Raw genomic sequence first — 27,219 nt, 5'->3', positions numbered from 1 at the left:
AGGGAAACTCAGCCTCAAGGCTCAGGCTCTGGAATTATGATGGGATCACAGATACAATGGAGAGTGAATGAAAGAAGCTAGTTGAGGGTGTAAACAAAAAGCAATTTGGTATACCTTAAACCTATACAATGCTGTATGTCAAGTATATCTCAATAAAAATGAAAGAAAAAATATATAAATAAGCAACTATGTAAAATTAAAAAATACATAAATTTAGAAGTATAAAAATAAAAGTGTACTAAAATATTCAACACAATATGTAAGGTGAGAAAGAAATTACTGCAGTAAAACCTTCCAATGTGTTTGTGTTATTTGGAAGAAGTTTTAGAAAAAAAAAAGGCCATTTGCATCAGACGTGTTGAGTCTGAGGTGATGAAGAGGGCGTCAGAAGAAAATCTCAGAGAATTGTAAATATGCGAGTAGAGTTCTAAAGGAGACAGGTGAGAGCTACTTAGGAGACTTCTGAATAGATTATAAGCTTTGTAGCCATGAGAATAGAGAAACTGCAAGGGGGGGTGAGGTGCCATAGAGAGAAAAGCAGAGGGAGCCAGGACGAACACATCTTCTACTTAAGAGTAGACAGAGGGTGCAAAGTGGCCGTGTCGAGAATGTGGGCAGTGGAGAATTGCTGAGGTCAGGAGAAAGATTCCAGGATGAGCAGGTGATCAGCAGTGCCAGTGTCACACTGGGTGGAGGCAAGGGAGCACAGGGTGCTGCTGGCTTTGGCCCACGGCCTTTGTTCCTTGTCATTACCTTCTTCGGTGTCCCCAACACTTGGCAAATTTTGAAGATCGTGTCAATTTCACTGGACCCAGGGAAGAGTGGCCTGAGGGTGTACACTTCTGCCATGATGCAGCCTACAGCCCAGATGTCAATGGGAGAGCTGTAGTGGGTGGACCTCAGGAGCACCTCCGGAGCCCTGTACCTGGAGGAACAAAGGGGAACTACTGGTTATTGCTTCCACTGGCCAGAAGTCAATCAAACACACAATCAATTCTCAGTGAGAGAGCTTAGGTATCTCTATTTTTGTCCAATTCGGTGTGGTACATGGATGCGTGAAGACTTGGCAATTGCTGTGGCTGCTGTCATAAAGCAGTGCTTCTCTATTTCACGGTATTTTCTGTTGAGCATGCCTCTATAGGACTCCTCTCCACAACAGCTTTGGGAAACATAAAGAGTGAGACTAACAGCGAGGGAGAGTGAGAGTGAGAGAGAAGAGAAATAGAGAACAAAAAATTTGTTGTTTTTAGGCTACTTCTTGGTCATGGCCAACTGCTTAAATCAAATTCTTAGGTCTGAAAGTTTCAATAACAGCAATTACCCAGTTTTTCAGACAGGTCTTCTAAGAATCTTGTACCTAACTCTTTTAGGAAATAGTCTTCAGGAAGGTCTATATATAAAATATTATTTATATTATGGGAAAGCACAGTAAACTTCCTTTTACAATTATTTACAACACAAGCTTTTAATGCTAATGTACTTACAAATATGTGTCTCGAATTGCACTGTTTCTCTTAGTGAAAAGTTAACATTTGTGCCATTAATATTATTCTCAGTATAATGGTATATTTTTAAAGAAGTGTAATTAAATAATTTTGAGGAAAATGGTATTCACCATCTGGTAGATACATAGTCTGTGTATGGAGGTCTTGATCGGATTTCTCGGGCCAATCCAAAGTCTGCAATTTTCACAAGTTCTGGTCCCATGCAGAGAAGGTTCTCAGGCTTTAAGTCTCGATGGAAGAAGCCTGCAGAGACAGTGGAGAAGGAATCCTAATGCAAGCTTGCTTCTGCGTTCCTCTTTGCAGCTGTATTGTTCTTTTTATAACAACTATAATCTAAAAAGCAGTCAGGTATGACACTGAAGGCTCTATACATTCATCCCACTGATAATGTAGACTTTTTTTTTTTTTAATTTTTATTTTTCAATTAGAGTTGTAAGGTAGAGTCGTTTGGACTCTCAAACGGTTGCATTAATTTCCCTTTGATGAATTCAAAATGTAAAATTCAAAAGTTGATCTTCATAATTTTTTTTCCAAAACAGAAAACATCTTTTAAAATACCAAAACTCAGTAGGTAGGGGCTGAGATAACTTTGCAAAAGACTCTATGGCTCAAGGAAAAAAATATCACGCCTACCCTGCCCAAGCCAGCCACAAAGAATTTGAGACTATAATCATTTCAACAGTTTATACCACAACAAAAATACAATTACAATTTTTGTTCAAGAAATGGATTTATGAATATGACCAACTCATATCTGAGATTCAGGTGTGCGTTGCAACAGATGTTTAAATGTTAAATACTTACTACTTGGCCTAATGAAGTAGAGGTACAGCTATAGCTCACATTGTGAAAGACAAAGATAACTCACCAAATGGGAAGCCTGTCTCAACTACAGCAGAGCTTTGGGAGTCCACGAAGGAGATATTCAACACACAAACCTTCCAGGTGCGCTCAGACATCCACTGGTCAACAATACATGCCTCTGAAAACCAAGAACCTTCCACTTGTAGAGAGCATCGCCAACATAGACATCATTCTACATGACTCTAAATCTTAGTGGAACACCCAAACTGGAAATACAACTCCGTTAATTCTGCTGATGGTATTATTTGTTATGTGCTTTCATTATCGATGCTGTAAAAGTCGTATTCTAACTAGCACATTATGGGAGAAATTAATAGCCATCACTGAAGAGCTACGCTACTTCTCAACACCTCTATGGTGATAACGCTCAAATCTATACTTCTAATGTGCCTTCTGCACCCTTCTCTAGATTTATGTTTCTAATAGGATAGCAGCTAGATGTCACTGTCATTCCCACAACAACCTGTCTCAAACCATCTCTCCTTCTTGAACTTTTGATAAGACATCCAGACACTTTGTAGTGATAGTGGATCCACCCTTCTCTAGACAATCATGGAATTGTCACATTTTTCATCAAAATATCTCACGTCTGTCCCATTTGCTTTTTCTCACTATCCCCGCCAAAATCCTTGCTCTTGCCACCTATCCCTGCATTGCTACCTTCTACCAGGCCTTCCTCGCTTCAGTTTGTCTGGATTCTCACACTTACTGATAATTTAAACACTATCTTCCCCTTGTCACTGTCCCATCCAAGAGTGCATGCGCACACACGCACACACACACACCCCTTCCATAGCTCCTTTTTAAATTATTTAACAAGCCTAAACTGCTTTCAATCTATCTAGAGACAAAATTATTTTCCAACACTTACCATCGATGTGTAAAATGTGTTCCAATCAGGTAAAATTCTTTAGGTTCATTACATTTATTCCCATTAACAACGCTGTACCCTTGTACTTTTTGTCTATACCAATCTCAATCTTTGCCATCCTTCAAGACCTATTTTGAGTTTCCCCTCCTCTAGGAGGCCATTCTAATATTCATTCATTCACTCATTCATTCTTTCTTTCAACCAATAAATATTCATGGAGGGCTCACTCCATGCCAGGCACTGAGTTAAGCTCTGTGGACTCAGAAGCAGCCCAAATGGACGTGGTGTTTGCCTTGGTGGATGTAATAGGCCCTCCCTTCTGAACCTGAGCAGAGCTCTATCATTTTCAGGTATGTTAACCATCTTATTCATTCATTCATTCATTCATTCATTCTTTCAACCAACAAATATTCACGGAGGGCTCACTCCATGCCAGGCACTGAGTTAAGCTCTGTGGACTCAGAAGCAGCCCAAATGGACGTGGTGTTTGCCTTGGTGGATGTAATAGGCCCTCCCTTCTGAACCTGAGCAGAGCTCTATCATTTTCAGGTATGTTAACCATCTTTCACTAATTAGATGCCACACTTTAAGGGTAGAAGCCAGTTATTATTTCTACCAAATGTCTAGCATAGTGGCAGGAGTATGGTGGCCTCATAATATACTCTTAATGATTAAACAAAGGACTACAATAGGTTTGCAGAGAACATGAGGAAGCTTAATGGTGACAGATATACCTGGGCCAAGTAGGTAGGCACAATCGAGAGCAGACCAGGGCTGTTGGGAGGGCGGGAGGAAGGAAAGCTCGCAAGCCAGCAACTGAGAACTGACAGGAGAACAATGACCCTAAAGCAGTGTGGGAGACACTGAGGGCTCAGCGTGGGAAGTCCTCATCCAGCAGGACTAAATCTACTAGTCAGGGTCATTTTCCAAAAACCTCTGTTTTAGAGGAAGAGGAAAGTGATTATAATGTGCTTATATTTGAATACGCATTAGATATTATGTACTATGAAAAGCAGTGTTTTAATAAAAGGACATTCCTCTTTGTTCATACTAATACAAATGGATAGTATTAATGACATAATGATGTGTCTGTATGGTGAATGGCTGGCTTAGCCAAAGTGAATATAATTACAGAGCCTAGAACCCAGTACACATAGATGGGCTGAAGGCAGAGAAGTGATTGCATATATTCAAGAGGGCTACAGATAAGAAGTACTTCCTTCTCACCAAGCTTCTTCTATTTTCCATAATCCAAGGCATCAAGCAGACCAGACACAGGCACAATAGTTTTATACTGGTATAGCATATGTGCATGTGTGTGTTTATGTATGAGTGTTTGTATGTATATATGGGTATGGAAAAAAATCTCTCTATATATTCCATTGCTTCATTCTATATCCTGCCATTGTACCAATATATACCTAATGGCCTTCCTCATACAATTCCTTAAGTATCCTAACCAAATAAGAGTAAATTAAACCTAAATTATAGCAAGAACCAAACTTGAAATGGCCCACTCAGTAATTTCAAACAGTAATTCAGTATTAATCAAGAAAGGCCTTTAAAATGAAAGAAAAAATTTCTGATGTGGACAAATGTGGATAGCTTATTCTCAGCCTAATGAAATAAAGATGATCAACACTCATCAGAATGGGCGAGGTCTGTTCTAAGACTTAGTGTAATGGAGTCATCGTGTTTGAACCCTGTTCTTCAGGGCACTACCAGCTCCCACAAGGCCTGACTGCATGCTCCCACCTTGGAATTGACTTAAGAATGTGTGAATACACAAGCAGTGATTAGGCAGTGATCTTGTTTGTCAGTACATTCAGGAAGAATCCTGTGGCCCCTGAAAACATGTGAACTGAGACCATTGTCTATCTTCCTAAAAACTCAGAGCATTAAAAACACCCTAAATGAGAAAAGAAATGGCAGACATTGTTTTCATACTGAATGGATAGGAAAAGTGAATCATGGTGATGGCAAGGGAATGAATTATTCACAGTCCTACCAAGAAATGTGTCAGAGCTATTGTACTATGGAGCTCTATTCTGCCCATCTTGAAACTTATAGCTAAATCTTGATTTGTGGTTCTGTTCCTCTCAAGTTTTGAATACTACTTCTCCTCTTAGACTCTTTTTCTCTTCTAGATGATCTAAATTGTTATTTCTAAACTTATGCGACATGAGTCATTTGTCCTCCAGTCCCCAAGCGCCAGTGCAATTTCCTCTGCTACCATCTATAACACCCACTTCAACAAACTTGCATTTTCTCCCTGTTTTGTTCATCCCATTACATCAACTGGTACTCAGGTACAAGTACCATTCTTGCACCAGACCTTGTACCTTGCTTCAACCCTGGGTCATGCTCCCGTAAACACTGACTACCTCCTCCTATCAGTCAAGCTTTATTCTTTCCCTCTCTACTAACTGTTCTTTAATCCTACTTCCACAGAGAACATGTGCACTAATGAGAATGAAGATTCTGGTTCCCCATATGTCCCTCTAAGCAGCTTTCCTTTCTATGGATCATACTTCAGGCCCCAAATAAACTATCAGTGGGAAAATGGCTAGGAAAAAAAATTAATTGCAAACATTCTTTAAAATGACTGGTTAAAATTCTATTTATCAGTTGACATATGTTGTCTGTTATACTATATTCGAGTATAAGCTTTTATAACTAGGAAGCATTTATGATTATGTCTGTAGAATATCTAGCCCTCTGTTCTTTTCATTACTGAATAATAGCAACAGCTATTATTAGCCTTATATCCATGAGTTTTATTCCTTGGTGACGAAAAGTATAAGGCCCTCACGTCATGTACATTTACTGTTCATCTCTATTTTAACAACAAAATTACTATTTCCATATGAGAGGCAATACTGCATACTGGTTAAGAGTGCAGACCAATCAGACTGCCTGATTTCAAATCCCAATTTTGTTTACTGGCTGGCAAATTACTTAACCTCTCTGTGCCTCACTTTCCTCATCTGTCAAATAGGGAATATAACAGCATCTATCTTGTGGGATTGTTTGGCAGGATTCAACTTGTTAATATTTGTAAAACTTTTAGAACAGTGATTGGCACACTGGTTCCTCGCAAGAGCTTCTCCTTGTCTCTTCCCAAGAACCTGGTAAAGTGGGCAGGCAGATATGGCTCCATTTTTGTAGATAAGAAGTAAGGCTCATAAGGCTAGAGATGTGCCCCACCATCTCTGAGGGGGTGGTGCTAAGCTCTGATCTGATTCCTGGGTGGGTCCATGTTCTTTTGATGTGTACACTGGGGCTTATAACAAGAGTTCACTTCCTCCTCTGTGCTTCTGATTCATAATGCAAACCCTTTTTAGCGAGTCATTCAGAGATCACGCAATAGCAAAGTGTTGTTATGATAAGAACTGTTCAAAACTGTTTGACTTTCAGAATTCAGGAACAGCCCTTCAATTTAATTTCAGGGTACTCCATGCCATTTGAATGACAGAGGGATTGTCTCTTTCATCCTGGCAGAAAATATGTTGTGCTTACTATTCATTAAGAACCCTGGGGCAAGGAAAACATCAAGCCACAAAGAAGGCCTTCTCCACTCTGCTATGTTCTGTTAACGATGAACCTGATATGAATATGTGGAAAGAATAAGAGAATAATCAAACACTATGAATTTATGTAGCACATCTTCTGGCTATGGAAGTTTTAAGATCACAGATATTACTGAATTTAAAACGTTTTTATCAAGAAGGTCACAGGGATAGCAACACACAGAAAGGCCCAGGGATGACTCAAGGTCAAGCACAGGAAGACAGTGGTGAAACACATAAGCAGAGAACCACTTCCTGGGGCAAAACATTGTTCTCTAAGCCACCTAATGCATTTCTGAACACTGGCACGGATAAGTGTGACTTGGATATTTGTAAGGGCAGGTTGAGGATGAAACACGGTTTGCATTAATTATTTAATTCCTGCAAAGTACATATGCTTTGGCATTGCTCAGTCAGTCCCAAGCAAAATCATGTTTTCATTCCCTGTGGGGGAAAAGTACTCAGTGACATGAACTACGGCCATAGCAACTACCTGCAGCACTGTTCTCCCTCTCAAAGGAATCCACTCCCCGGGGACAGACTATGCCTTCACAGTGAGAACGAGCTACTGAGGAAGAGCCTGAAACTTGCAAGACAAATCTGTGAAGTGCTTTATGTTATTTTTTTCCCCCACTGCTGGAGGAAAGGAATAATATGGAGTTACATGTGCACTTAACCAAAGTCAAGTCAATACCATATAAAAACCATGAAGAAGTTTCCAAAAATCATTTATCAGTGAAAATGAGATAGGACTTACAAAATTAATATCCATCCCACTTACAATTATTATTGCTATTTTCTTCACCTCTTACTCTGTTGTTTGCTTTGAGAACAGACAGGTTTTTCTACTGAAGCATTGCAAATGGGCACAGATATCTGAGCTAATTTTCGCTCTACCACTTTATTGCTGTGGGGCCTTTGACAGGTTTTTAAAACTCTTTGAACCTGTTTCCTCTTCTGTGGAAGGAAGATACCATCAATCCTTTCTACCTGAGAAATTGGCAAAGAAATAAATAAGGTGACAGAGGAAATGTTATTAAGTTAAAACTAGTACTGGGCACTTAACAGCTGGGGAAAATGTCTATGAGAATTTCTGGCAATAGCAATAGTGCTGGGGTTATAAAAATAAAGGTGGTCTGACCTTCTCCATAAACTGAGCTCCCCTCGCACTGTTTCTATACACAATCCGTTTGTCTAAGGCATGCGAGGGAAATGGACAGTGCAGAAGAATGGCAAATCAATCAATCAATCAATCAATCAATCAAGAAAATAAATAAAAATTAAAAAATAGCAAAAGAGCTATTTTGACACAATAGTATATGGATTATTATTGGATACAAATATGTATTGTGAGTGTACATACATGTGCATTTGTGTGTGTGTTTATGGGGGGGACAGTATATGTAGGTACATGTGCACCTGGGTATGTATACATGTAGATGTGTATGCACATGTATGAGGGTATGTGTGTGTATTCATTTGGTGGGATTAGGGTCTAGATAAAATATTATGTGTTCTTTCTGGCAACAAATATCTGAGTCTCATGAAAAGCAGCAAAAGAGGAAAAGAAGAGAAAGTCAAAGAACATTAACTTTTTTTTAGGTCTCCCAGTCAATTTTTAGCACTGAGCAAATAGCCTAAGTAATTGAGACTCTATGACTGGTTCCTATTTGAAAACATTCTGGTTGACCATTTTCTTTTGAGAATCTCTTTGATTTCTCATCATTTTTCCCCACCCTGGGCTCTTAAATCTAGCAAGCAACCCTTTTCCTATTTGTCTCTAATGTCTTACCAGAAGCTTTCGTGTTTTGCAAATTCATACCATCTAGCGTGAGTTCTGGTGACTAAAGACTAACATGCTAGCTCTATCACTGTCAGCAGAATCAGGCATACCTTTTACTAAAAACTTTTTACTAGAATGCGTTCACGATTTGACTCAGTCTTGCATATTACTCTCTAAGATTATTCAGCATGTGCCTGAGGCTGACAAGAATTTGTACACAAAGCCCTGTCTCTTATTTGTGCTTCATTTAGTTCGCAACTGTGAGGAGATACTTAGAGGTTAACGAGCAGGCTGGGAATGATCTTAGATGTTCCATGCCACAGGCTGTGGTACAATGTCTTTTCTACTCACTGCCAATGTGTGTCAGATCTGAACTGTGCTATCAAAACGCTTCCATCCAGCTTTCTTACTGGGTAATGAAACTCATTTGTTGGTGCAGTATTTGCAATGGCAATGGCATCCTTAGACTGGGAGAATGGATTTCTGCCTGTGCAAGATCAGCGCTTTGCCCATCTGTCTACATATTAAAGTGACCTCAAATGACCTCCCGAGGGGACTCCTGGCTCCACTGGTGAACACATCCATCCCATAGCTCTGTGTTCACGAGAAGGTATCAATCCAACTCCAGCTGGGTCTGTGTTTGGTCAGTAACAGAGACTAGTAATAGTAATGTCCCAGGTATCTGCTGGACAATATAACCTCAAACTCATTGCTACTCAAAATCTTTCAAAAGCTCAGCTAAAAAGAACAAATGTGATAGAGTATTTCCTGAAGGGTATGTGGCCATCCATTTCTCTAGATACTCTAAACCTTTCCTTAAATCATACTGGGCCTCAGTAGAACTGTTTTCTCTGATCAGGTGATATAAGTGGCCTATCTGAGGGATATGACATGAAACTGCTCTATGTAATCTGTCACTGTGTTTACCATAAAATGACATTGTTACATACTGTCCCCTCTTCAAAGATCCAAAAGAGAAACCTCTCTGATCTTGGTACCAAGAATAGTTCTGTTTCTCTTGGGCAACTGATCTGCTTTTACCTTGGGGAAATGCTGTAGTTTGTAACTGGTCATGTTTCACATTTTACATGGTCAGAAAGCAAGCTCAGAATCAAATCTGTAACCTGCTTCTTCTACTTAAAACATGCTGATATGCACTTTGCGGATTAACCTCACTCCTGGCTATAGCCATACCTTGTTTTGCCTTGCCTTTTTCTTTCTTTGCTAATTTTTAATTAGTTTTATTTTCCTGTGTTGCATAAATCTTGTTAGACTATTTTTGAAATCTTTTGAACAAACTGAAATATAAATACATTAGGAAAATGAGAAGCCACAGCAAATCAGTATTGGTAGGTTAAACATGTAAAGTTCTCCGAATTCTAATCTTAGGTTTCTCATCAATACACCACTTAATAGTCAGGAATAACTTTTAGATCTATAACTAACAAGCTTAATGATAAAGCCTAAAGAATAAGAACATGTAGACATGATAAATAATGAGGGAAATTCAGAAATCAGGTTATGGAAGTTAATGTATTCCAAAATCCATTGTCAGCCTCTCAACTCTTCAACCTTTTCTGGGAGTCAGTTACAAAAGGCCATGACGTTTCCTACATCTTCTACCTGATGACAACATCTCGCTGCGTTTCAAAAGCATGATACTCCAAATCACCTACCGTGTTTGTGAATAAATGCAAGTCCTTGCAATATTTGGTACATGATATTCCTTATAGCAGACTCAGGAAACAACTTATTTCTGTATGGGGCAGAGGAAAAAAGTTGTAAATCCAGATTTACATATGAAAACAAATCCCATTTTCATATTCTTTTGGTTATGTAGTAAGAATTTATGAAAATATTTGCTCACATGTTAATTTGACTAGACCTTTTGATAATAAAGACCAAAGAAAAACAACCATTTATACATGCATGAGAATGACCTTATAAATACCAAGTATATTCAGTCATGTTATAAAGAAGCAATGATTAAACATTTTATAGTAACCTCTCCACATTCTAATATAGCATATAAAAATCTCTCTCCATAATATAATCTAAAACTTTAAAAAATTTTAATGGCAAAAATCTAAGGCCTTATGACATTCAGCAGATAGTGACATTTTCTCCCTGGCTGGGCAAACCACACAGCTTCACTGCTGTTATTGACAATAAAGATGATATTTGTTCACTGAAATCACTCAGAAGGATGCTATGAATGGCATTCATTTGCTACCAAGAAAATGTGCCCAAGAAAATGTAACTTCTAAGAGATAGTCTATGATTAAAATAATCTTCATAAAGAAGACATAGAAAAAAAAAATTGTGCCCAAGAGGTTCTACACGGTTCACTTTTAAAGTTCAAAATTACCATAGCAGGTAAGTTTTCATTAGTCTCCTCTGCCCAGCACACAAGCCTCTGGGCACTGTAATAAGAAAGGAACTGAAATAAACCTAGACATTTTCAAATGGAGGTCTCAAAATGAATGAAGCTTTTACATCCTTGACTTGTAGCTGCTCTGCCCATATGTCCTTGCGGGAATGGAGAACTGCAGGGTATCTGTTAAATCTCTGAGCTTTTTTGGGTGAATAATCCATTAAAAAATGAAAACAGCTTAATTGAAAGTAACTTCTCGGAAGCTATCAAAAGGCCTCCAAAGTAGGAATGCGGGTTGGGCCCCTCATCTAAAGGGTTGCTTTAAACAGTGAAGCCTAAGTAACATGATGGGGAAAAAAAAAGCAGAAAGAAAACATGCTCATTTTGCTATATTTATTTCTAAGATCATGAAAACTAAACTGTACCTTTCTTTAATGAGCTGGTAAAGATTTTCCTTCATGTACTCGAAGATAAAATAAAGATGATCATTTTCCCTGATAACCTCTTTTAATTTTACTACATTGGCGTGGTTTAGCTTCTTTAAAGACTGAAAGGAGAGGAAAAAACACAAAAAATTAGAAAAAAACAAAACTATCGTTGAAAAAGAAAAGTAATCCTATTATACTTAGGAAGAAATACCTAATTCTGAAACCACAGAAATATCACAATTGATATCTCATTGACAATTTAATAAAGTGTGTCTATGAAATAGATATTAACTTTACATGGAAAAACTATCCTGATTAACTGACTAGAAAATAAGTACTTGACCATCACTGGTATTTCTGGCTGCTGCAAGCACCAGGCAATGGGCCTAGGCTATTTTAGGTGCAATCCCTCCAAATGATAGAATCCAGGCTGTAGAAGTTGCCAGAGAGGAATCAACTGGAGGCTGAGGCTTTAATTGTTCTAGCTTTGAAGAAGGTAGGTGCTTTGGAGTGAGGTTGCCAGCTTATAGTCTGCATGTAGACACTTTGAAAAGGAAATTGTTTAAATAGACAGAAACTGATAACCAAACTCTCTCAACTTTCTTCTGACGTATGTGCATCCATGAGACAGACACATAGCACTCCTTACGATGTGAGTTATAAAAGAGAAGAAGGAAGAGAAATCTCATTGGAAAAAGACTCTGAAGTGATATGGGAGAAACGTCTCTGCTCCAAGAATACCAAAGACAAAATAGTCAGGCACAAGGAACAAGAGGGTGGCTCAGACATGTCATGTGACCTTCTCATTATTTATCCTTGTGCATATGCAGTTTTCCTCTTCCTGGAAGATACACACGAGTACAGCCATGTGTTGACTATTTTCTCCTTGCCTCATTAATTCTGTCAATGGTAAACAAGTACACTTTTGTATTAGTGGGCAGCAACCTCGTTCATCTACAAGAACGAGACACTCAATTGCTGGTTTGCTCACTATAAAATTAGGATTTGATAAACTTGCTCCTTCAAGGAAGCCTCAAAGGGTCACTCTGGCCAGTGGGATAAGCCTCTTCCTCACAGAGAAGTGAGTCCAATAAATTGTAAAGCTCTCTTTATCTTTGAATTTCCTTAAAAGAATATCCCTTTTTAAAGCAAATAAACACAATGTCTGAAGATGAAAATGTTGACATGAATATCTGAATTTGAAAGGACACCCAGTAATAAGGTACCCCAGGGATCAGAGCCGGAGAATGTGTAATATGATCAAGTTGCTTCAAGTGGGTGGGAAGACAGAGGAATATGGCCAGAATAAAATGAGACTCTTCTGAAGCCTCTTTCCCGAAAGGCAACCTCCTGCCAAGATGCCTCTCTGACAGGAAATACTCAGCTGTTTTGGCCACAGGGCCAGATCCTTTTGAATGACCCAACTGGGCTGATAACTTCTTTTAGTTGGGTTGGCTTCCTGGTTCTCCATGAGTAACAAACACAAACATTGCTTAACTTGTAAGTAGTATTCACTACATTCTCATGGACTGCAGCCATCTTTTCTGCTTATTTGCTTAAAATGCACCATAAGCAATGGCTGAGGTGTCCAGTGGACGAGCAGCAAATTTGTTCAGAGGAAAATGAAGTAAGTTTTAAAGCCCTTCAAGAAGAGAATTCTAGGCAAGGAGTAGGGTACCTTCCACTCTTAGCCTGAAGTATGTTTTGAGCATGAATTACCAGCCCGTCTGAGTGGCTCTCAGCTCTTTTTCCTAAGTGAGGCTCATGAGCAAGTTATAGTCTATATTAGTTTAAAATAAAAAGAATTAATTTTTGTGTAGAGGGCTTCATGTGACTCACTTTACAGAGATATATTTCCAAAAAGAAGGCATCTTATTTTGGCTTAGGAAAGGTTTACAAAGGAGAAGAAGAGGCAGGACAGCTGCATCAAAGCAGAGAAGCGGAAATAGCAAATTAAACCGGGGTCAGCAGTCCGATGGGGACTGTTTATCCCCATAGATAAAAGTTCTTACTATTAACAAAACTATAGTAAATACTCACTTCACGTCACTGATAGGTTCTTGGAACTTCTGTAAACCAGCATCTAACGAAACCAATTTTATCACAGGCTAACTGATATAAACAAGAGTTAATTTCCTACAGCATCTTGTCAATGTTCTAATGAAAAGACGTTGAACAAAAGGATATTATCTGAGGACCTACTGTACAATGTACTGGGCCCCAAGGATAATCTGGGCATAAGAGATAGTGCCTGCCCTTAAGAGGCAAACAACCTAATTGAAGAAAGAGGACATGAGTACAAAATACATGTAGCAGAATAGGAATTTGATCCTCGTATTGAGGATCAAAGGAATGACAGAGACAAACATCAGAGGAGTAATTATTAAACCCTGCATGGTTAGTTATCATTCAAAATGTGACTTGAAGGAAGAGTAACACCTGGACAAACTCAGTGCGAAGGTTGTGTGTCAGGAAGTAAAGGTGTGAGAGTGGAGTGAGAACTGCGGAATGAGAACTGCTCCCATTTGGTTCTGAAGGCAGCTCATCTGAAAAACTTTTAGAGAAGTGGGAAGGGAAGATGCTGTTTGGTTGCAAGGTGGATACCCACTGAAGCCTCTGACAAACCTGGGTTTGAAACCAAGCTTTGAGGCTTAGAGTTGTGTTTGCCTCAGGCAAGTTACTGAGTATGGGCCTCAGTGTTCTCATCAGCAGAATCAAGATGTTAACACTCTCCTCATCGGGTAGTTGTGGAGATGGAAGAAGACAGCGCATGTAAAGTACCTAAGGTGCTGCCTGGTCCATAATATCCTTTTGATAAATTGAAGAAAGTATATGAGCAGCTGAATGTCATGGAGATCATTCTGGCAGCAGCACACAGGATGGATGAAAAGTGTGAAAAGTGGGATTACACAGGCCACCTGTGAGGAGCTGTGGCTTCTGGATAAATGATAATTAACAGAAGGGGGAGAAAATAGGAGCACTGGGGGATGTAGACATTCTAGAAAATACAGGCACTGATATTCATTAAACAGTTGAATATAGGGGCCTGAAGCAGGGGTCAGCAAACCCTTCTGTAAAAAAACAGAGAGTGAACATTTTAAGCTTTCTAGGTCATACAGTCGCTGCTGCAACTACTCAACTTTCCTACTGTAGTATGAAATCAACCATAGATAACATGCAAACAAATGGACGTGGCTGTGTTCCACAAAATTTTACTTACAAAAACAGGTTGTGGCATTTGTCAACCCCTGCTCTAATGCATAAAAGATTTGATGAGACTGCTGAAACTAGGGGAATGAATGAAATTACCCAGGAGTAGAGTCAGAGCAAAAAAAAAAAAAATAATAATTAAGAAAGGAATGCAAGAAATCACTGATATTTAAGGGGTGAACCGCAGAAGAACTGGTGAAAGGCAAGAAAGTGGTAGGACAGCTGGGTGAAAGCAGAGTCACACAGCCCGGGGAGAGGAAAGGAAGAAGCAGTCAACAGCACCCAACACTGCAGGCAAGAAAGTGCTTGAGAAAATGATCCTGGACTTGGCAACTGGCGACTTTTAGGGAGCAGCTTCAGTGGCACTGCAGAGGGAAATGCTGACTCAATTAAGTGGAAAGTCAGTGGTAGGAGGGAAATGATGGAGAAAGGAGATATTTGGAAGGTAAGGTAAGGAAAGGTAAGGAAAGGGGTGGAAGCTCAAGAGGCTAGAGGGCTGAGGATGATTAGAGAGCATGGTGGGAACATTTATAAACTGAAGAGAAGGAACCATTGTGCAAAGGTTCACAATGACCAAAAGGTGGGAGCAACCCAGATGTCCATCAATGAATGAATGGATGAACAAAATGTGGTATATCTATACAATGGAATATGATTCAGCCTTAAAAAGAAATTTAACACATGCTATAACATAGATGAACCCTGAAGATATTATGCTAAGTGAAATAAGCCAATCACAAAAAGACAAATAACAGGTATACCTTGAAGATGGTGCAAGTTCAGTTCTAGACCACTGCAATAAAGTGAGCTATAGGGTTTTGTCTTCAGTTTGTAAAAAATGCAACATTTTTTGTGAAGTGTAATAAAATGAGGTACGCCTGTACTGTATGATTTCACTTATATAGGTACCAAGAGTAGTCAAATTCATAGAGGCAGAAAATAGAATGGTGGTTGCTGGGGGTGGGTGTTACGGGGAGATATTGCTTAATGGGTACGATTTCCAGTTTTGCAGGATGAAAGAGTTCTAAAGATGGATGGTGATTATGGTTGTACAACAATATGAATGTATTTAATACCACTGAACTGCATACACCTAAAAATTGTTACGATGGCAAATTTTATGCTATTTGTATTTCATCACAAAAAGGACATTGGTAGGAAACTACTGACCTCTTCATAAATCTGTGGTTTACTTAATAATAATACACAAAAGTTTTTAAAAAGTATATTCACCAAAGATAGCATAGCAATTATCTACTTTGAGCTATTAACTGCATAATGTTATCTTTTGTTCCCTTTTTTGGCATCAGTGAAACAAGTCCAACAGAATGACTATATCAACTATAAATCTAAGCATGTGAAAAGCTATTTTAATCAACCATACACAAGTTATTCTTTATTGTTATTAATAAATACCTTAACCTCCCGAAGGTTCATGCATTCCTCCCAGGAATAAAACTTTCTTTTCATTCTAAAAGAGAAGAGAGAAACAAATAGTATGCTTATTCTCAGTAACAGGCTAAACTTTATTTTTTAAAAATGTTTTCATTCTGAACCTAATGAATAGTGTTTAAAGTCGGTTTTGATTTCTATCAAATATAATACCACCCAAAATGGTACTTATTCTAAAATCTGGCAGTGCAATCAATCCTACATCACTCAATTTCCCAGCAGAGGTGGTACACAGTACAGTGCAGAGGCCTGGACTGCTGTCTTGCTGTATTGCTAATTAGCTAACCTTGCCCTGGAGGGAAATACCTCATTTTCATTTTATCTAGACCACAGCTGTCCAAGAGAATTTTCTGTTTTGGTGGAAATGTTCTGTGCTGTCCAGCCACTGAGCACTTGGAATGTGCTAGTGCAACATAGGAAGTAAATTTTCATTTAAATTTACATTTAAATGTCACATATGGTCGCCAGCTTCCGTGTTAGACGACACAGTTCTAGACCTTCCAGTTCAGGCCTTGGCAAACTATGGCCCATGGGTCAATTCCACTCCATCATCTCTTTCTGGACAGCCCATAAGCTGAGATGGCATTTATATTTTTAAATAGTTTAGGACAACAAATCAAAAGATGATTTTGCAACATGTGAAAATTATCTGAAATTCAAATTTCAGTTTCCATAAATGAAATTTTATTGGAATATAACCACACTCATTCATTTATATATGGTCTATGTCTGCTTTCACACTACAGTAGCAGAGCTGAGTTGTGACGGGGACCATATGGCCTGCAAAGCCTAAAATATTTAGTCTGGCTCTTTACAGAAAAAGTATGCCAATCCCTAGTATAGAGCCTGAGGGGAGAAAGAAAACCATATTAGCTAACCAGAAACCCAGGTTTCAAGGTTATATCTTTCATCACACTTCAATCGCATTTTCTCATTTGCATCTTACAGTTACCCCGTGAAATAGGCAGGACAGGTGAGGAAACTAAGAAACAGAAGTGAAGCGATTCTCCCAAGGTCTCGCTGCTGGCTAATAACAGAACAACTTTTATTTGAACAGACCACTTCACTCTGATACTCTGTCTCCAATGTCACATGCTTCCTGGTTTAGTGACCAATTCCTCGATTCATGTTCAAAATGTTACTTAGCCCCACCTATGTGGCAAGGGCTTTGTCAGGCACTGGAGACAATGATGAGAGACGTCCCTCATGGAACTGACTTCACAGCAGGAAGGTAGGTAACTAATCATTTTCTGTACTGAGTGCTATGAAGGAAAGCTACGGAGCCCTGCACGAGTGGACCTCAAGGCTACCTAATCCAGTCTGGGGTAGTAGGGAACATTCCGTGAGTAAAGTAATATTTTAAATAACCTGAAGGATGAGTAGAATTTAGTCTGATAGGAGGTGTGGGAAAGGAAATATTATGTGAATACCTGGGGCACAAAGGTATTGGGTGAGTTAAAGAAGCTGAAAGGCCAGAGCAGCCAGAACAAAGTAGGCAACAGGGTAGTGATAGGAGATATGGCTGAAGAAAACAGGCAGGGGCTGAATGAGGCAGCAATCTATAGGTCACATTAAAAATTGGGGCTTGATCCTAAAACTGATAGGAAGACTTTGAAAACGGTCTTAGTTTGGGTTGCCTTGAAAGCAGAGCCTGAGGCAAGGACTTAAGTGAATGTAGTTTATTTGGGAGATTATTTGTGAGATGATTCTAGGAAGATAGGGCAAGGAGCAGAGAAACTAGGGACAGAGAGGTGGGAAATCCATTAAAAGGTACATTGCTGAGCTGATATCAAGGTGAGCAACTTGGACTCAGTACTGCTGGGGATCTTCTAAGGAACTGTGTAGAAGGCATCTTGGTTGAGAGTTTCCTACAAGTACCTGCAGTGAAATACTGGTGGCGGGCACAGAACTGGACAGCATAATTCACTGAAGTCAGGTGGGACAAGATCTGATGGGGCAGCAGGGACACAAAGAATATTTGGCACAAATGGTTTTAGACAATTAGATTCATGTGTTTAAAATAATCCTTTCAGACTGGAATGGACAAGGGTTAAGCATGGAAGCCAGGAACCCTGTAGAGTAAATTATTCTAGTAGCAGAGGTAGTAAATGATAATGGGTTGAATGGGAGGTTAGCATTGGAAATATAGAGAAGTGGGTGAATCGGATAAATATTTAGCAGTTAGAACCGATAGGACTAGATGACCAATGGTGGGCAAATGAAGAGAAGTCAGGAGGACTCCCCAGTTTTGAGGAGATGATAGTGTCATTTATCAAGGTAGGAAATACTAAAGGAGAAAGAGGGTGAGAGGAAGGGCAGGAGAATATGTTGGCTATAAATTCAGTTTTGAATACGATAAGTTTGAAGTATCTGCAGGACATCCAAATGGAGATGTTGAGATGGCAACAAGATATAGATGAGTATGGTACGCAGACTCTAAAATAGCCTTTGAAGACCCCTCTCGCCCCATATCCTGGTATTCACAGCTTGGTATAACCCCCTCTCCTTCAATGACTTGCTTCTAACCAATAGAATATTGTAATTTGAGAGGATGTCACTTCTGTGATTAGATTACAAAAGCAAAAAGCTGTGACTTTCATCTCTCACTGCCCTATTGGCTTCCATGTCTTGATGAAGCAAGCTTCCATGTTGTGAGTTGCTCTTCTGAGAGGCCCACATGGGAAGGGATTGAGGGGAGCCTCCAGCCAACAGCTTCCACAGAAATGAGGCCCTTGGCCTGACAAACCAGGAGGTACTGAATGCTGCCCACAGTCATGTGAGTAAGCTTGGAAGTGGATCCTTTCCCAGTCTAGCCTTCAGATAAGATCCAGCACTGGCCAACACCTTGACTGCGGCCTCATGAGAGACTGTAAAGCAGAGAACTCAGCTAAGCCATGCCCAGACTCTTGACCTACAGAAACTGTGAGGTAGTTGTTTTAAACCTCTGATTCTCAGAGTAAATTGTTACATAGCAACAGACGACTAATACAATGGGTCTGGACTCAGACTGCAAAGGGCAAGTGGGGTCAAGGGAAAAAGACAGGAGTCACCAGACCACCACTTGTGATCCAAATTAAGTCACTTAATTTCTTAACATTTCAATTTCCTTTTCTATAAAATAATACTAATAAATATTATTTGTTACTCATTACTATCTCACAATATACGAAAACACTTTGAAAAAGTACTAGTGCTATAAGCAAAGTAGAAAAAGCGGGAATGTGTTTAAGACCTCTAACGTGAGCATCCCAGAGTTGACAATCATCTAACTCACAGAAATCAATGTCTAAGATTCTTTTCCAGGCCTCCCATGCCGTCCCCTTTTGAAATATGTCAAACACAAGGAATGGAGAGGGTAGAGTTAAAATGATGTTGACAATGTATAGTTGAGGATGAATTCATGAGAGTAAAGAATAACACTTACTTTTTAATAGCAATCAGTTCCCCGGATTCAATGCTTCTTCCCAGCAGGACGGAACCGTAGGTTCCATCCCCAAGCTGCTTGATCGTTGTGTATCTATTCATGGTGTGCCCGCTCAGGCCGGACACTCATCTCAGGGCCGAGGTGGTTCAGTCCTGCAGTGGCAGCAGGCCTCCCCAGAGTGTAACCAGATTTTTCTATGGCAGCACCAGCACAAGGTATTCAATACAACGTGACTGTCTCCCAAATACATATTTTCAAAGATCAGTCTTCTACCTGTAGAGAAAAATCAGAGACAAGGATAAACGCTAATATATACCGTGAGTTTGTGTATTTTTATGGTCTAAATCAGGGGTCAGCACAATATACTCCCAGACCTGCCACCTGTTCTTACTGGCTTTATTGGAACCCAGTCATGCCCACTCATTTGCATATTGTCTGTAGCTGTTTCCATACTACAACAGCAGAGTTGAGTAGTTGTGACAAGGACTGAAGGGCCTATAAAACTGAAAGTATTTATTTTCTGACATTTTACAAATAAAGTTTGTTGACTTCTGATCTAAATAATGCTCTTTTACAATTTTTTTTTATACAACCAGAGATACCATTCTTGGAAAGTCAATTTGTCACTGACTCAGAAATGAATTAGCTTCGATTCAATGCTTTTTTGCTGACTGACCATTGTGGGCAAACCCTGCATGATAACTACGGCCAATGAAAATTGACAAGCTACAAGAATCCATGCCAAATATACTGTGTTCTATATAATTCAGCTACAATTAACGGTGTAAACACACCAAAGCCAAGAAATGCTAAAATTAAAGTTCTTCCAATAGAGAACTTACATGTGCTCCATGATCTATTTGCAGCTAGGCATCAACAGTATTATTTTTACTACGAGCCATTTAGAAGCTAAACAAAGAACTAGTAATTTTTTAAGGCCTGTGTGTAGGGTGTGCCCTTTTAAAGTCATTCAGTTGTTTTCCTTAAAATAATAAGTCACCAATTTTTCATTTATAAAATTGAATCATTCAGTCTGCCCGTAATAAAGAAAATGTAGTAATAATATGTAAGTGCAATCATTTAAATGTAGATACTTAGATACGAACAATACAGGCATATTTTTAAATACAGCTGTTAAACTAATTATCCAAAGAATCAAAAGATCAACAAATAAAGATTAGAAGTATGTGACATTCTACATTTAAATCCAAATCCAGTCTATGCAGCTTCTCCTTCCAGAAGAATTCTAATCAATAAATGCAGAAGGAAAGAGGGAAGTAAGAAATTCCCTTTTAGGCAAACATCACAGTAAATTTGTTACAGACAAGATTCTCTGATAGATACAAGTAATTGTGGATGAAAGTCTGAGGAGAAATGGGATATTTACATAGTTTCAAAGGATCTCCAAGATATTTGTTAACTTCAAAGGGAAAGACAGTAACTCTACAGGGAAAAATACAGCAGAAACCTCCTTATCCAAGTGATCAAGTTCGACATCACTTTTACTAAGACATAACATCGTGTATCCTGGATATGATGCTTCTGCAGTATTCTTGTCAAAAATGCAGAACCTCAATCTATCTGTGAGAAAACATAAGACAAACCTGAAATGAGGGACATTCTACGAAACACTGATGGAAACTCTTCAAAATTGTCAAGATCACAAAGGCAAGGGCAGACTTGAACTGCCACAGATTGGAGGCAATTAAGAAGACATAACAACTAAATACATTGTGAGATCCTGGAACAGAAAAAAAGACATGAGTGGAAAAGTTGGTGAAATTTGAATGAGGTCTGCAGTTTAGTTAGCAGCATGTTGCCAACTTCCTGGTTTTGGTCATTGTTATGGTGATACAAGAGGTTAATATTAGAGAAAGCTGAGTGAAGGTTTTCTAAGAACTCTATTTCTGCATCTTTTCTGGAAGCCTAAAAATTCATTCAAAATTAAAAATTAAAAAAAAAAATAAATCCAATCTATGTTCTCATGAGGGTTGTGTGTGACTTTTGAGAAAACGTAAAGAAGGTAAACATTATGACTGATTTTACCAGCCTCTACCACATAACTGGAAGAACCGAGAGCCCCCTTCAACTGATTTCCCATCCCTCTAGAACCATTTTAAGGCCTCTTGTTAGAGGGGCATTTTCCTTCCTTCTAAATCTCTTCAGGATTAAACTCCCTGCAATTTCCTTCAGCAGCTCTTTATAGTGATGTATTCCATTGCTGATTAATAAATATTTATAAAGCACTTCCTGCAGGACAGACACTATGTTAACATCTAGGGATACAAAGACCAATCAAATTTGGTCCATTTTTCAAAGATCTTAAGAGTCTCACAGCAGGGGCTGAGGGTGATGGGTGGGAGCGGGGCTAGATATTTACTCATGAATATGCACGAAGATACTTTAAGTCTACCTAAAGGACTGGACATGGAGAATGAATAAGAAGAAAGTCCCCTGGCTTCCAGGTGGGTCAATTCCATCTGGGCTCAGAAGGGCAATAAGAAAAGTCTTCTTCATAGACTCTTCATGAAAGACTGAGTCTTTAAAGAAAAAGTAGATGTTTAGTAAGGTAAGGGATTATAACACTCCAAGGAGTAGAAACTAAGGCATGGGGGCTTTAATCTGGGGTAACGGGAAGGTGGGGAGCTTGGAAATAGAAGGAGATAGCCCTAGAGTTTTGTTTGTGGAGGGCCTCACATTCCAATTTGAAAAACATACGCCTTGACTGGATTCGGTACTAAAGGAGAAGAAAACACTAAAAAGGGCATTATGGGGTCAATGGAAACAATTGGAATATGGGTGGCAGATTAAAGCATTCTATCTCTATTAAACTTACTGGAGTTGATGCCTCTCCTATGGTTCTTATAAATCCTTCTTATCCTGAAGGATAAGTAAAGGTCTATGACGCATAGTTTATTCTCAAGTAGGTAGAATGAAAATTGTGTGTGTGTGTGTGTGTGTATGGAGAGAAAGCGAGAAAGAGCAAGAGAGAGTGCGCGCATGAGCACGCATACACATGAGCATACAGTTGGTGTAAACTGTTAACAATGGGTAAACCTGGGTAAAGATACATGGGTATTCTTTGTACTATTGCAAGTTTCCTGTAAGTTTGAAATTATTCTAGATTAAAAGTTGAAAAAATTATCCTTAAAATGTGGAGGAATGGAATCTTAAAAATATATACATATCTTAAATATTTTATTTTGGTTTAAAACATACAAATGTAGATTTACTTAATAAAACCTAATATTAATGTGTTCATAGGAAAGAACACTATCTAATATCATGGCTCCTTCATTTTATTGATTACAATACTGTGGACTGTTTGGGATTCAAGCTGTGTCTCAATATAATATAGAAAGAGCATTTGGACCACAACAAGCAATTTTGGGCTCTGTTTGTTTTCCCCTCTACTTCTTCTTTTTCCTATTTATCTCTATCCATTTTTGAGAAGACAATATGATTTTTGCACCATTCACAATTTCATTTTCTAGCAAATTAAAATTCCCAAACGCTGTTGTATGTCATTGTCCAAAAAAAATCACTGGATCCTTGATTTGTCAAAAATTAGCTAACATATTACATGTTTTATTTTTTAAAAAGTAGGTTCTGACCTAGAGACAATGGGAAGTCAATTAAGATTTTTTTAAACTAGAGAACATGATCGGATTGCCTTTTTAAACTAGAGAATAACATGATCAGTAAGTTAGAATATTTTTTTAATGTCCAACCAAAACTTGTCTATTCTAATTTAAGCTGAATAATTCTTCATGCTCAGTTTTTTGTGGACATAAAGAAAATGTCTCACAAAAATATGAAATTAGTAATCAAATTTGTGTTCCTCAGCCTTCTCTTGCTTTAATTATACAACTTTTCCTTTAATTATCTTTGGCATTCATCTCTTAACCCTCATACATCTCTCCATCTCCTTGATGAGTTGTGGTGACCAAAATTTAATAATGATCTACATTCCAGTAGCACGTGGGGTCGTCCCCATTTTTATTTTTTGCCATGGCATTATATTCATGATTCACACCTATTTATTATTAATCATAAAAGCCTTTCTTTGATAATTAATATCTTACTACTTCCTCATCCACTTAAATTGTATAACTAAGACAATACTTTTCTAGATGATCACTGAGAAAGCTCTTTGTAAAAGAATTAAGAACTTCATTGATATTCAGATAAGTAGGTCATTCATTCAACACACAGTCACTCAGACAATTCTTTCTTGTTACAGTTTGTCACATTACTATAGAACAAAATTCAATTACTCTGGAAAGATTTGACTCTCACCCCACCATGGCAGTTGTTTTTTAATCTTGTTGTTTCAGATAATCACATAATGATTATATGATGGATCAGACTATTGTCTCTTCAGGCTGAGATGCTAAGCACTATGCAAGGCTTTGGGGGCACATTATGGATAAGATAAGGGTTCCTCCTTTAGATAAGTTGCAACTGATGCATATGTGAAAAAGATAGGAAGGGCTATGAGAATATGGTAGAGAGAACGGCCAGCTCTTGGGAGAAGGTATAAATCTGACAAACCCTTTGGAGGAGAGGTTGGACTGAAGTACTGGAGAATGAGCAAAGTTTTATACAGAAAAGAGAAAAGAAAGGAATTAGATGGAGGAAATGGTGTACAAAATGTTGGCAGGTACAGGGCTGGGTACGTTCACAAGAAGGCAAAAGCCTAGTGGTTTGTTCCCTGGCTGAACATTAGAATCACCTAGAGAACTTTTAACTGATGCCCACGCTTTCCCTCTAAGAGTTAGGTCAGGGTGGGAATGAGTTTCAGTAGTTTGGAAAGCTTTCCAGGTGATTCTAATGTGCAACCAGGGTTGTGCATTACAGTACAGGGCCATAGAGGGCAGTAAAGAAATGGCAGGAAATAGGTAGAAACTTAAGGTGGAGTTGGATTGTGAAGAGGTATTATTTGTCATACAGGAGTTGGTCTTTAACCTGCTGAAGGAAGCTCTTCGGTGGTTTTTAGGCAGGGAAATGACATGAGGAAGATCCCTCTGGAGACCAAACACACGTTAGAAGAACCAGGGGCAGACAGATTGGTTTGGAGGGTACTGAAATAGTCCAGGTGAAATATGTCGAAGGCCTGAACAAAAGCACTGGACTGAATGAATCTCAGAAATAGGAGACACAGGTTTGGAATACTGAATATGTATGTACGTGTTATTTGGACAATGTATAGAGACAATGGGTTCTGTTCTCTAAGGTGTTGAATTTGAGGTATGTATAAACCTCTCAATGCTCAGCAGGCAGCTACAAGTAGTTCTAAGGTTATTCTATTTTGTTTCCAAAGATTGTATACTATTGGAGCTCTTATTAAGAGCACGGCATTCAGACAAGGCTAATACATCACAAGGCTCTGGAGTCCTCCATTCACTGGAGTGTTGCAGCATGGTGCCCATGGATCCAGAACAAGGGACCTGACAGTCTCAACATACGCCTGAATTACTGTTCAACTTTGGATGACAAACTTCGAGAGAAATATTAAAGAACGTAATGAGGAGCTTAAATGAATATACAAGAATAGTTTCAGAAACACTGAATACGTGAAGTAAAGGAGACTTAGGAAGCCATGATAACTGTTTCACATATATAAAGAGTTATCAGAGAGAAAGATTAGTTACTCTAAGTAGGGATCCAGAGAACAGAACCATGACCACTGTTTGAGCTTTCTATTTTCTACTCTAGTGAATTATTTTCTATACTAACAAATAAATAAATAAAGTGGTATTATTTAAATTATCATTAGACAAAATAACTTTCAACCCATAGTCAATTCTGAGCATATCCCAGCAGGAAGAGGTTAAGTACATTTGAGATCAGTGTTGTTCAGTTGTTCATCACTTTTGTGGTGACCTGAATATAATGACTCATGTCATAATCTGAAAGTAAAAAACAAAAACTCACTACTGCTCTGGGAAAACAACAGAGTGATGGACAATGCACTAGAAAAACAGAAGATAGGGCAGAGGCCACTGCTGATCTACCCAGTAGCAATGCTCTTCTTCTTGCTTAGTTTATAGGACATCGATTTTATTCAGGATTCAATAGAATCAAGGATGGCAGCCACCTACTACAGCTCCAGGGCATAAACTCTGATCAGTCTAAGCCAAGCCAAGCAATTCCACTTCTACTAAAAACTGTGTAGGAGTGGGACTATGGTTCTGACATGTAAGATGGAAAGGAAAGCGAGCTGGTGAGAGAAGAGAGAGGCTTCTGAGAAGGAATCTACTCCTTGGCAGAGTTGACAAAGAGGTTGCCCCATGTTTCTGCTTTGAACATGGTTGTGTAAAGCTGTAATATTTAGGGCTGAGACAGCCTTCTGGTGACTACGAGATGTTAACTCTAAAGATAAGAATCCCATCTGCTGAGGATAGATGAAAAGAAATTAAGAAGCTGAGTCTTTAATATCACTGGGCTGCTACATGATCCCGAAAATATCTGCCTTAGATTTCTTGCTACATGACCTAGTTAAAGATCTTTGTTGCTGAAGCCACCGTAAGATATTCTATCAACTATGGCTGAAAGCATTCCTGATACAATGGATGAAGATTACATTGACTAAATACAAAATTTTCTACAGGAGATGATATAGGTAGAATAGATATATCTTTTGCAGTTACCATGGTTTGGAAGACTGAAAGAGGTATATATAGCTGGAGACAAATTACAAGAAGTAATTCTTTATTAGCCTAAGGTTCATTTTCCATTTACCATGATCTGCTTCCATGCTGACAGAATATATGACTAGAAGGAGGAGTTGCCCAAAATGGTTCTGGGTACCCCTCAGAGTTGCCTGGAAAATTAGCCAGCTGGGATTGGGGCTTCTCTCTTCTTCTCAGGGTTTATACAAACCCAACTTCTCTTGGGCCTTGAAGGTCTTTACCAAACAGCTACTGACCTATAGCTAGCATCTAAAACCAGACTCTGCAAATTGTCTGATTATGCCCCCACAGACAAGACTGTTCATATCCACACAGCATATTCAACAGAGCACTGTGGCCCGGTACAACTCTCCATGGAAATGGTGAGAAACTGAGATATCCATGCTTGTCTGTCCTGCTCTCTTGATTTTCAAGTATCTCCAAAAGAGCCTATTCCTTAACTCATGCTATATGACCTTATGGAATTTTGTCCTAGCCCTACAACATGGCAGGTGGCAATGAAGGGATCCCACCTTGCACAACAACTGCACTCTGTATGTCACGGATAGTGAAACTTACCACACGTCACAACAGAGCTTAAGTTAAAGGTGACCACAGAAATCACAGAACTTTAAGCCTGAGTTTTGGCAGGAAAAAGTTTTAGCACACAATGACTACGTTTATTGTACATTCTTCTTTGATACTTAATGAGAGACATCTACATCTACAATCAGTTCTTCAAAGAAAGAAGCTGACAAATTTCAAAGGTGTAAAACAGACATTTTTTCATAAAGTTGGGTACTATATACTTGAAACTAATTATAATAAATTAAAAATACCTCTACAGTTACTCTTTGGACAGAGATTGGTAATTGAACTCATCAGATATACAGAGTCCTTTACACCATGAAAGAAAAGGTGGTAGAAAAGGTTTTTACACCTTAATATTGTTTATATTACAGATAAGCGAACTTAAATGTATAGGGGAAAAAAGAACTCACACATGCTCCAAGCACATTAGAGCCTGACCTTAAGACCCTGCCAACTAAAACAACCTTAGCAGTC

General features: G+C 38.8%; 1 protein-coding gene across 1 annotated transcript in view; it reads right to left on the bottom strand.

Moving 5' to 3' along the window:
• ICK (intestinal cell kinase) overlaps window positions 1-27,219 on the bottom strand; it is a 53,056-nt gene that overhangs the window by 14,393 nt on the left and 11,444 nt on the right. The window contains exons 2-7 of the mRNA XM_006926437.3: window positions 19,481-19,753; window positions 16,021-16,075; window positions 11,392-11,513; window positions 10,269-10,348; window positions 1,616-1,748; window positions 754-925 (exon numbers count right to left, since the gene is read on the bottom strand). Of these exons, the coding sequence (XP_006926499.1) occupies window positions 754-925; window positions 1,616-1,748; window positions 10,269-10,348; window positions 11,392-11,513; window positions 16,021-16,075; window positions 19,481-19,581 (663 nt within the window). The 5' untranslated portion in view covers window positions 19,582-19,753. The remainder of the gene's footprint in view (window positions 1-753; window positions 926-1,615; window positions 1,749-10,268; window positions 10,349-11,391; window positions 11,514-16,020; window positions 16,076-19,480; window positions 19,754-27,219) is intronic.

The sequence above is a fragment of the Pteropus alecto genome, unplaced genomic scaffold, assembly GCF_000325575.1.
Source record: "Pteropus alecto unplaced genomic scaffold, ASM32557v1 scaffold7, whole genome shotgun sequence".
NCBI lineage: Eukaryota > Metazoa > Chordata > Mammalia > Chiroptera > Pteropodidae > Pteropus > Pteropus alecto.
The sequence above is the reverse complement of the archived record's forward strand: the minus strand, read 5'-3'. Positions and strand labels throughout refer to the sequence as shown.